General features: G+C 39.0%; 1 protein-coding gene across 1 annotated transcript in view; it reads right to left on the reverse strand.

Annotated features, from left to right (window-relative positions):
• The window catches only part of LOC102856364 (protein CC2D2B-like), a 33,313-nt gene that overhangs the window by 11,054 nt on the left and 10,443 nt on the right, over positions 1-11,816 (reverse strand). Inside the window, exons 3-7 of the mRNA XM_006880087.1 lie at positions 10,002-10,098; positions 9,272-9,370; positions 7,819-8,016; positions 5,152-5,241; positions 2,657-2,770 (exon numbers count right to left, since the gene is read on the reverse strand). Of these exons, the coding sequence (XP_006880149.1) occupies positions 2,657-2,770; positions 5,152-5,241; positions 7,819-8,016; positions 9,272-9,370; positions 10,002-10,098 (598 nt within the window). The remainder of the gene's footprint in view (positions 1-2,656; positions 2,771-5,151; positions 5,242-7,818; positions 8,017-9,271; positions 9,371-10,001; positions 10,099-11,816) is intronic.

Consider the following 11,816-nt stretch of genomic DNA (forward strand, 5'->3'; position numbering starts at 1 on the left):
GGGCTGTTGAGTTGATTCGAGATCATTGTGACCCTGCATGTTTTGTTGTTATGGGCTGTTGAGTTGCCTGTGACTCAGAGCAACTCCTCTATGCAGCAGCTCTGAATCCTGTCTTATCCTGAGCCAATCTCACTGTCTGCAACACACCTGCCCCTATTACCCTAGTCACTGTGCCAATCCATCTCATCCTGGGTCTTCCTCTCCTGTGCTGACCCTCCAGCATTCTAAGAATGATTTCCTTCTCCAAGGTCTGGTCCCTCCTGGCAACATGCCCATAGTATGTGCAAGGGAGCTTCAAAATCCTTTTCTCACCCTCTAGATACTATGAGACTTTGCCAGGTCTTGCATCATTGTTAAACAGTATGTATCAAATGCGATGACGGTTACCCATGATGGACTGTATTTGGTGGAGCTCCCATATTAAAACAAACTTGGAAGCAAGAATGGCATCCACTTCTGAAATAGCTTGCCTCCAGAAACCCTATGAACCTGGAGAAATGAAGAAAGCTATACAAATGTTCAGGTCTTTAATTCATAGGGTCGCTATGAGTCATCTACGACTTGATGGCACTTAACAACAACAACATGTTTGTGCCCAGTGTTGCAGCCATTGTGTTAATCCATCTCCTTGGAGCCCCTTCTTGTTTTCAACTGAACCTTTACTCTACCAAGCACTATGTCCATCTTCAGAAGATGGTCCCTCTTGATAACATACCCAAAATATATTAGATGTCTTGCTATCTTGACTTCTGAGGAACATTCTGATGGTACTTCTTAAAAAACAGATGCTTGTTCTTCTGGCATTACATAGTATATTCAGTATTCTTCATCAAAAATCATAATGTAAATAAACCAAACTTATTTGTCTTCTTTATCCACTGTCAAGTTTTTGGATAAATATGAAACCATTGAAAATAGCATGACTTGGGTCACGCACAAATTTTCCTCAAAATAATATCCATGCTTTTGACACTTTAAAATAGTCCCTGACAGGAAATTTTCCCAGTACATCCTCTTATTTCAAATCTTGTTGCTACTACATGAGCATTGATTATGGATCCATGTACAATGAAACCCTTGACAATGTCAGTCTTTTTCTCCATCTATTATGATGTTATATGGGGTCTATTGGCCCAATACAAAGTTGTGTGGATCTGGATTTGTTTTTTATGTTGAAGTATAAACCATACTGAAGTCTGTAACCTTTATCTTCACAACTTCTAAGTTTTCTTCACTTTTAACAAGTAAGTTTGCAGAGTCTATATAGCAAAAGTTGTATGCTGTGTTGTTCTTCATATAATGTTAATATGATTTTAACATATAGTCTTAATGCTGTGCAGTTCTTTATATAATCTTTCAATATCATTACTATCGAGTTGGGACCGACTCACAGTTGACCTTCAAGCAGATTTTCAGAGACTGTAAATTGTGTGGAGGAGTTTGTTCATCTTTTTCCTGTGACACAGCTGGCAGCTTTAACCATGAGAGAAGCTCCACCACTGAGGTATCAGAAGAACACCTCAGCAAATATACTAAGTATGGCAAAAGGAAACAGCCCTGACACACACTTATCCTCATCTATAACACTGTAGCATATCATTGTTTCTGTTTGAATGACTGCTTCTTGGTCTATGTACAAGTTAAATAAAACCAAAGTAACAACATCAGCAACAAAAATCCCAAACCCACTGCCACCGAGTCACTGTGATACTGCAAAACAAAGTAGAATTACTTACAGGGTTTCCAAGGGCTTAAGTCTTTCAAAAGTAGACTGCCAGACTTTACCCTGCAGAAGAGCTAACAACCTTTTGATTAGCAGCAAAATCCTTTAAGTACTATGCCATCAGGACTGTTATCTGTAGGTTCAGAACAAGCACAATCTAAGTGTTCTGGAATTCTCATTCTCTGCAATGTTTCCTCTGTATTGCTGGAGCTGACTCACAGCTGACCCTCCAGAGGGTTTTCAGAGGCTGTAAAAATCTCACAGGGGATTGCCCATCTATCTCCTGCTGGTGGATTTGAACGAACATTTGCTATGATCCATAAAGCAAAATACCTTTTCATAGGCAACAGAATACAAGTGTGTAGCTTTCTGACATTGTTTGTTTTGAGCCCTGAGCCATCTGCTATCAGCAATGATATGTCTTATTTCGGCTTGAATTTTCTGGCAGCGCCTGGTCAAATAGTGCCAAGCCATTTTAAAACTTATATTCAGCAAAATGATACTTGTGTGGCATTGTGTGGTAATTTCCACATTCTATTCCATTAACTTTCTTTGGGATTGGCAGAAACACAGATCACTTCCAGATGATTGGCCAAGTAGCTATCTTCCAAATTTTTTGATCCACACATGTGAGCACCTCCAATGCTGTATCTTTTTGTTGAAACATTTCAGTTAGTGACATTATCAATATCCCACACAGACTATGTAATCTAATATTGCCAATAGCCCAAGGAGGCAACACTGTTATTGATACTATTTTACAATGAAAAGAAAAAAAACCCTCGAAATTCTCTGCACTGTAGAAATTTTGGTGAACTCAAAATTTTTTTGCCCAAGAAAAGATGGAAACTTGAGTTTGAAGGCTTTAAAGCTTGGAGTTGAAAGCTGAATTAATTTTATTTCTGTTGTTTGAATATTAGTTCTAAAACTTACTTCCAATAATGAGCTGCCCAGGAGGACCAACGCTTTCTTTCCAAAATACAAAAAGAAATTACAGAGAAGTATGGCATGTTCCTCCTTATTTCCAATAGCCAAACTGATGGAACGCTGAGACAAGAAAGACAAATGGAGAAAGAAAAGCAGTAACAAGAACAAAAAGTGATTAGTGGGAAAAGTAAGGCAAACATCAAGCAGAGTTCAAGCCCATCTCTCCCTCTAGCTTCACACACATATTTCCCTCAGTTTGAGAAGATTACAGCAGAGCCAAGACCTCTATATCCTTTTGCCTGAGAAATAAGTAGAACAATCAAAGTGGAAAACATTAACTCGGAACATTGGGGTCACCTTTATTATGAAATACGTAATGCAGGGGTTGTGCAGGGAGCCAAATAGATAATTTATTGTCTAGAAGTGGGGCACTTTTTGTTTAGGTTGAATCCTCTCTGAGGCAAAAAGTCAACTGGTCTTTTGAAGACCTTTGTTTGCTAGGAAATCATGTAGAGTTTTTGGGAGGAAGTGATCTTTTGCTCAGTGAAACTATACTCGGCCCTGTACCAGGTCAACACTCTTTACACAGATAGAGAAAGGTATGAGTTAGAGACCAATCAGAAAGATAGGAACCTCAGTGGAAGGAGCTGAAAGTAGATATAATTGTTGTTCTACACCACTGAATTGGGACCTACTTACAGCAGACCTAGCGGGTTGTCAGAGGCAGTAAATCACCGAGCTGACTGCCTTTCTTCTGCGGAGCAACTGGCTGTTTGAAAGACATGCCTTTGGTTTGACAGCACAGTTCCTTACCACTAGGCCACCAGGTCTGGTTGTAGTAGCTTAACTATACGGGACCTAGCTCTGGAATTCCACAGGGATTTGGGTTGCTAACCTAAAAGCTGTGCCTGGCTGGCAGTTCAAATCTACTAGCAACGCCAAGAAAAATGGGGCGCGTCCTCCTGTGTGATTTAACTGCCTTGGAAACGTGAGTCAGTGCGGGCTTGATAGTACTTATGGTGATGAATGTTTCAAGATTTGGGGAGTTGGGTGGAAGGGTAGTTCTGATGACTGTTATTTGGTGGGAGAAAAGAACTTTTCTTCCATGACAATCTTATCAGCCATACACTCATGGGTATCCTGTGACCAAAAAGTTCATGTCCATGAGAAGGCATTAGTGGCCTCTGGTGGGCTAGAGGTCAGAATCTTCATTGCAGCCCGAAGACATGTGGCTTCAGTCTGCCAGCTGTTCCGTGGAAGAAGAATGGTCAGTCTCCTCCTGTATGATTAACTGCCTCTGGAAACCTGCTGGAGGGTCAGCTATAGATCAGTTTCAACTCAATGGTACACAACAAACACAGCAGGCATCTAGTAGGGAGCTCTGGTGGCCTATTGGTAAGAAGCTGTGCTGCAATTCTGAAGCCCCTCAGTTTGAATCCATAGCTGCTCCATTGGAAAAGGATGGGCAGTCTCCTCCTGTGTGATTTACTGCCTCTGAAAACATGCTGGGGGGTTGGCTGTGGGTTGGTTCTGACTCAACAGCATACAACAAGAAACAGCCTACAGTAACCATTAAGGTATGCATAATAATTAGGAATACTGGAATGGGAGGATTTGAGGTATGAATTCATTTGTATGAATGCTTATTTTCAGCTGAGTTTCTTGAAACATTCTGCAGGATCATATTGACCACGAACATAATTCTAATTAGTAGAGTCGTGGAAGAGCTTACAGGGATTGACATCTTTCTGGGTTCTACCAGATTTGAACCATTTGAGTTATTCCATATGACATCCCCATGGCTCCCTTAGTCTCAGCAGAAGACAGGGTAACAGACCTATGACCTTCGGTTTAATAGGTTAAAGTTAGCTCTATACTCCTTAAGTCTATTTCAGTTCACACCTAACCCATTCTTTTACTTCCATATGAAAATGTTTATCTTTGAGAGCATTATCATCTATTATTTTGCAACTGGAAATTATCCTTTGAATGCTTACTAAGTTCAAAGCCGTGTGCAATGATTTAAAAAAAGGGACAATCAGGTCTGCCTCTGCTTTCAAGATTACAACTGGGACGTATGTGTGGAGGGGAGTACAGGTATAACATGAGATATACTAGATATATCTCAGTAACTAGATATCATTCAATATGGAATTGAGTAAGTACTACTCTAATTGGTATTGTCAGAGTTAGAGGGGGAAAAAACCCCAAACACCACAGTATTTTTCAAATTGAATTTTAGATAAACAATGTGTAGGTTTTTTAAGGACCTAACATGTCCCAAACACTCAAGAAAACCCACTGGAGCGTCAGCTATGGGTCAGTTCTAATTCAGTGGCGCACAACGACAACACAGGTTATCAGAGAACTAAAAACATAGTACATAAACCTGTTAAAATGCTTTTAAACTTTACAAAGCAAACTAGAACGTAAGTGCACAATATTTTTCTGAAATGACATCTTTCAAAGAAAATAAGAAATACTATGATAACGCTTGTTACCTCTGATGTCATCCATATATCAGAACCATCATTTTCATCCAGTGAATCAGGCATAGAAGGAATCAAAGATACAAATCGAGCAATGAGATCCTAGAATAATATTAACATTTATTGAGTGCTTACTATATGCTGTCACCAAGCACAGTGCTTTACATGCATTATCTCGTTTAATCCATCCTATTAGCCTGTGAAGTATACACTAGTAGTATTTTTGTTTCACAGATAAGGATAGAGCTGATAGTGCTAAAATAACTTGCCCAGGGTCATGTTACTAATATAACACACAGGGTCTCTGGGAATGAGTCTAAGTTGTTCTAACTATAGAGTGTGCATGTTAACCATCATATTTCATTGTAAAGAATTATTTAAATGGACACACATATGTCAAAGTAAAGTTTTTAATGAAATACATTTTTAAAAAAAGCTGTTGAAAAATTAACAAAAGTTTGACTTGCTTATGTTCAAAATCTACCCTAATTATTTTTTATTAATGCCAACTTGTTAAAAATGGCCTCAGCAGGGACCCAAATGGGACTGAATGTCTTCTCACACAGGGAAGCTATATTGTGAATCCCACTCCTCACCCTCTGTAGGGCTGCAGAGGAAAGACTGAAGATGAAAGCAGAAAATGAGAAAGAGACCAAACAAACGAGTCAACACAGAAAGCTCATGGTTGATGATTAACGTTATGTGTTCGTTTGGTCATTGTATGGCCAACTGTCCGGCACACTAGACACAAACTATTCTTGTTATTGGTGTAAATGAACTAGTTATATGCATTTAAATCAGTTGACCTTAAGGAAAACAAATTACCCTTCATCATGTCAGTGGGCCTCAAACAATCATTTGAAAGCAAAAAAGGGATTTCCCCCCTTAGGTTACAGTCTGCCTACACAATGTAAACAGACATTTTGCCGGTACCTTTACTCATCATCTGACTCCTGACTCTGGGGACATAAAACTGAAGGGGTCTCAGACCCACTACATGATCTACAGATTTTGGACTTCCCAGCACCTAACAATCATGGTGGGAGCCAATTTCTTAAAATAGCTTTCTCTCTATCTCACTTTATATGTACTTATAGTCCCTGAAGTAGAACATTTTTTCAGTTGCAGCAAAATATACCTATGACCTTTTTTTTTCTGGTATGTTTTCGCATTAATAAAATGTATTATATATAATCTTGCTGTTGCACTAATTTGTTGATGTTATCATTCTCATGCCAACTCCAAGAAAAATAAACACCAAATTTATAATGACACAAATAATAAAGGAAATAATAATGAAAACGTTTCTGTTTCATTATTTTTCTTTTTTAGGATACTCCACACCCCCACCCTAGGTAGTCAACAATTTAGAATCAATTTACAGGGAGTCATAGGAGTGGAACCCCATTCTATGTTTGTTTTTCTAGAGAACCCTGAAACAATCATTAACATTGTAATTTAATTACAATAATTGCAATCATATGGGGCATACAAAGGCACTTGGTTCCAAGCCACCAGCTGCTCCGTGGGAGGATGGATACTCTCCTCCCATGAGACTTCCTGCCTCTGAAAACCCGCTGGAGGGTCAGCTATGGGTTGGTTCTGACTCCACAGAACACAACAACAACAATGACCTAACTGTATGCAGTTAATAAAAAAATAGTTCATAATAGGTGATAAACAAAGGAGCTAGAATTTATATTATCTTTTTAAGATAAAGACAAGTTTTAGTAAATCTGAAGACACCCTTATCTCCATGGGTATTGCATTGCCAGGAAACACAGGAAGTCAGAAAGGAAAAAAAAGCACTCAATCTACATTTAAAGTTGGCTTTGGAGTAAAAAGAGAGAAAATAACTAAGATTTACAGCTGAGGGACATTTAAAATTCACAAACAGTATAATATTCTGAGGAGAGACAATTGACTAGATTAAACTGAATGAACAAAAGGCATAAGCAATTCTTCATAAATGCCCTTTAATCAAAGATTATTTCTTAAAGAATCAAAGTAGAAGTACCGTTTATTAAGCATATGAATAAATCTTCATTTAACATGAAATTAAATTTGAGTGTCTCTTTCATCTGCTGGTAAATAGATGTACATAAAGTCACACAGAGATGGTACAGAAAATGGTATAGTGGTGGGAGAAGTTTTGGCTGTTTGGAGGCTAACAGATAAACTAACTTCTTCATTCCCAGATATAATGAGAAACAATCCTCCAGATGGAATCCTCAGAGGAACCCCAAACCACAGGAATATAACCTTTGATCTTCCCTGGGAGCTAAAGGAATTGTTTTGTGTCATTTTGCAATACTTGGTAGAAAAACAGCCAAGCCAGTATGGCCGCCTTGGCAGTACTAATTCTCTACTCTAGGTGGACAGAAGTGAAGGAGGTAAGGGCAACACATTTTCTTCTATGTCGATCTCAGGAGGACACATTTGACAGTGTCTCTCTCTCTCTCCACCACCCTCCCTCAGGAAAACCTCTTTGAAAGCAAAACAATTTTAGCACTACTGTTATGGTTAAAATTGATTTAAAATTAAAATATATGGACAGTGATGAAAGTTATTATTATACAATTCTGACTGTACTGAAAACCATTCAGATGGATGGGTTGTTCAGTTAGACAGAGATTTTATAGCAACAAAGTTATTTTTTATTAAAGAAGTACAACTTACAAGGGTTGCATTAGAATCATGAAGAAAAATATCCAGAAGCTGTTGAGGTGGATTCAATGCCTTGATGTATCTTGTTACTAAGATCTGTATCCCTTCATCATTAAAAACAGTAGTTGTGATTCTTCGGTTGGGAAACATTGCCTTACAATTGCTTTTAAAAATCTGTGCTTTTTTCAAGACGTCTATCTGATCTGAAAACTAGAATCAAATTTAAGGCATTTTAACTTTGTACCATGTTGTCCTTACAATGAAATATCAAGAACCGGTATGAATTTTAATCAGCATTCCAAGCATTGTTACTCATATTAAAAGAGAGTCTATTTCTTTGAAGGCCTATATAAAAGCAATTCAGAGTAAAACGTACCTTATTTGGTTCTGGATTACAGGTGACATACGATATTTGAGGTTCAATGGTAGCAAAAATATTTACAAAGGTGCATTCTTTTAAATTCTGCCCAGCGTGACCTTCACTAGGAGACACATAAGTCTTACTCCAAGTGTAGCCAAGCAAAACTGATGGAATGTTTACTTGAAATGTTCCACTGATCTGAAATAAAGTATCAATGTAATAGATTATTCATGATGAAGATAAACATGAGGCAAATCCCCTATAAGTCCAGCTCTGTTCTCGTTTTGGTAGGGAAGCCCATGTTCTTAACTACCTTCTACTCTACATTGTAGGAAGTTCTAGTGGTCTAGTGGGTACAGAGTTGTGCTGCCAATCCAAAGGTGGGTAGTTCTAATCCACCAGCTGCTCCATGGGAGAAAGAATGAATTTTAATTTCATTCCAATTTCTCTCATGTTATGTACAGCCTCTGAAAGCCTGTTGGAGGGTCAGCTAGGAGCCATCCTACACTATGGTATGAGGCTGAGAAACTTCCTGGGGATTTACAAATGTCAGAAACCCTCTTCCTTCAATAGAGATGTCAGTAAGTGGCAGAGGCCAAGTATGCAAGTTTATTCAGCAATTAAACCTACTAGGGAATCAGTTCAAGGGCAGTGAGTTTGGTTTTGGTATAGAATTGTTATATGAAATTGCTATATGATATATGTTGCTTTAAGGCCTAACACAGTTATTCTACTTTTCAGCAATCACTCTGAAGGTAAAGTAATAAGATGGTGCATGTCTTCGGTTTTAAAAGCATCCAGAGCCTTCAAACTCTCCAAAATTGTGGGGCACTGTGGCTTTAGTGGTTAGGGATTGCATTGCCAACACTAAGGTAGTTTGACTCCACCAGCTGCTTCACAGGAGAATGATGGGCAGTCTCCTGTGTGATTTATTGCCTCTGAAAACCCACTGGAGGGTCAGCTATGGGCTGGTTCCAACTCCATAGTATGTAACAGGATCATTTTTAACTGACCTAACCAATCTAGCAACCAGAGAATTTAAAGATAACCATATTTCATTAGAAGTAAAAACAGAATATTCAGCAAAGAAGCATTTTTTAATACCTCAGATTGTTGCAAAAGAGTAGAGAAAGGGAAGACAATGGATCCAAGCCAATTCTTTCTCTTATATGAGTGACCACTGCAGGAAAGGGGACAGTGATCCTAGGAAAAAAAAGAATTTTTTTCTATTTACAGTTTAGTTTGCAAAGAATAGTTTCACACATAGGAAACCATTCTCTTTCAGTTCAAAATTAATATAAAGGAACTTTTTCTCACTTGTAATTTCTTTGTTGTTATGTGCTTTCAAGTTGCCTGCAACCCATAGTGACCCTATGTACAGTAGCTCTGAAGCCTGCCTTGTCCTGAGCCAGTTTCACTAATTCTGACACACCAACCCCCATCACCCCAGTCACTGTATCAACTCATCTCATCTGGGGCCTTCCTCTTCTGCACTGTCCTCCACCCTTCCAAGTATGAATGTCCTTCTCCAAGGACTGTTATCTCTTGGCCACTGCCCAAGTATGTGGGACAGAGATTCAAAATTCTAGCCTCCAAGGAGAGACTTGGTTTTCACCCTCTCTACAAGAGACCTATTTGTTTTCTTGGCATCCACAGTACATTCAAGACTCTTCTTTGGCACCACAATTCAAAGGCATTGATTCTTCTTCTGTCATCTTTAGTCATTGGCCAGATCTCTGATGCATAGCAAGTAATTGTGAAGACCATGGCCTGCATTAGCCACACTTTAAGTCTCTAGACTGACATCGTTGCTTTTCTAATTCTTCTACTTTACCTCATGTTTTTCAAGTATCATTTCGTCAAAAATGTTGATGTATATATTATCTTTTACTTTAGATAAGCTAGAGAAGCTATAATCAGGTCCTGGAGAGCTGAAAAGAAGACAAGTATATTTATTTAAATGCTTGCTGCTTCTTTTTCCTTACCTCCCCCCACCCCCGCTTATTTTATTAGAACAGTACTCACAAAAAGATTTAAAATTATTTGTGCTCTTTTAAGTAGACTAAACTAAGAAGCAGCTATGTGATTTGAAGAGTGGCTGTGAATTTAAATCCAATTGTGTTTTGTTCATGGAGAGTTACACTGTTAACCCAAAAGCAGAACCTCTTTATTTTTCTGTTCAATTTCTTGTTGTGTTCCATCAAATCAGATCCAACTGGCACAGGAGGAGATTGACCCTCCTTCTCCAGAGGAGGACCTGGTGGATTCAAACTGCGTGCTTTCAGGATTGCGGTGCAGCTTCTTGCCCGCAGGCCACCAGAGGTCCCAAGCAGAACCTCTTTAGCAGTTCAAATCCACCAGCGCCTCCATAGGCGAAAGCTGAGCAGTCTTCTCTCATCAAATTTACAGCCTTGCTTGAACTGACTCCAAGGCGGCGAGCTTTTGAGTGAATTTCAGATTAGTAAGTAAGTACAAGTAAGCCTGTGTTCACCTTGCTTATTGGGTAATCTGCCCCCAAGTGCTGTTATCACATGCAATGAACTTCCACTCTCAGGTCCAGCTTGCATACTGAAGCTTGAACAGATTTCTAACAGCAATTTAAAAAAATGGCAATCTCATGCAGTAGGTTACTGGACAAACTGACTCTTAAAGAAGTTAAGTAACTTCCTCAAGGAAACACTTTCAGGGCACTGATCTGAATCCATTTCTGAATGGCTCCAAAGACAACAGTCACTACACCAACTGCTATCAACATTACTTAAGTTTGGTGGTATAGTCCATATTAACCCTGCAGTGGTTCAAATCTCCCATTGCACCAGTGGTTCAATGGAGAAGGATGGGCAGTGTTCTTCTGTTAAGATTTGCAGGCCCTGAAACCGGATGGAGGGTTGCTATGCGTTTGAACCAACCAGATGGCAATGAGGATGAGTTTTTGTGTTGATGTTTATGGAAGTAATTACTCTTTCAAAAGATATACAAGAATTTTTATAATTTTCTGAGACCTTTAAGCACTAAAACTCACTCAATTCATTGCTGTCCAGTCAGTTCCAACTCATAGCTGACCTTCTAGCAAGTTTTTTAAGACTGTAAGTTGCACGGGAGGAAAATCTTCCTTCCTCAGAGCAGCTGGTGGGTTTGAACAGCCCGAGAGGCTTGGCTGTTGGGTTAGCAAAGCAGTAATACAGACCACACCACCAGCGCTACCAAGGCTCAGAGAAGAACTGTAAGTGAAAGGTTCCATGTATTTCCGAGAGACATCCAGCTGACTCCCCACCCTGCTCCTTTAAGAATTTCTTTTCACACTGCATTGGAAGGGTGCAGGGCTGGCAGGACAGGGAAGGCTGTATATATTACTAGACAGTGTAGCAGCAGAAGAATGACAGATAAACTCATCCTAAGACATTTTTAAACATGTTGACTTATGTCCTTAAATCATATCAGCTTGCATTGTATATTCTTTTTTTTCACTTTTTAAATTATTATTAAATTTTATTAGTTTTAATGAACATTTACAGGGATTTTGGGTTTTCATTCATTCATTGCTGCACAGTTCTCTCTACCCTCTTCCCCAGTTTGTTCTTCTTCCCCCGTCCTCCGAATGTCTGTTTTAATTGTCCAATTGCCACAGTGCTTGTCAAAGCCAGTTCTG

Source organism: Elephantulus edwardii, unplaced genomic scaffold (assembly GCF_000299155.1).
Source record: "Elephantulus edwardii isolate Elephantulus edwardi_28Jun2011 unplaced genomic scaffold, EleEdw1.0 scaffold00006, whole genome shotgun sequence".
Lineage (NCBI taxonomy): Eukaryota > Metazoa > Chordata > Mammalia > Macroscelidea > Macroscelididae > Elephantulus > Elephantulus edwardii.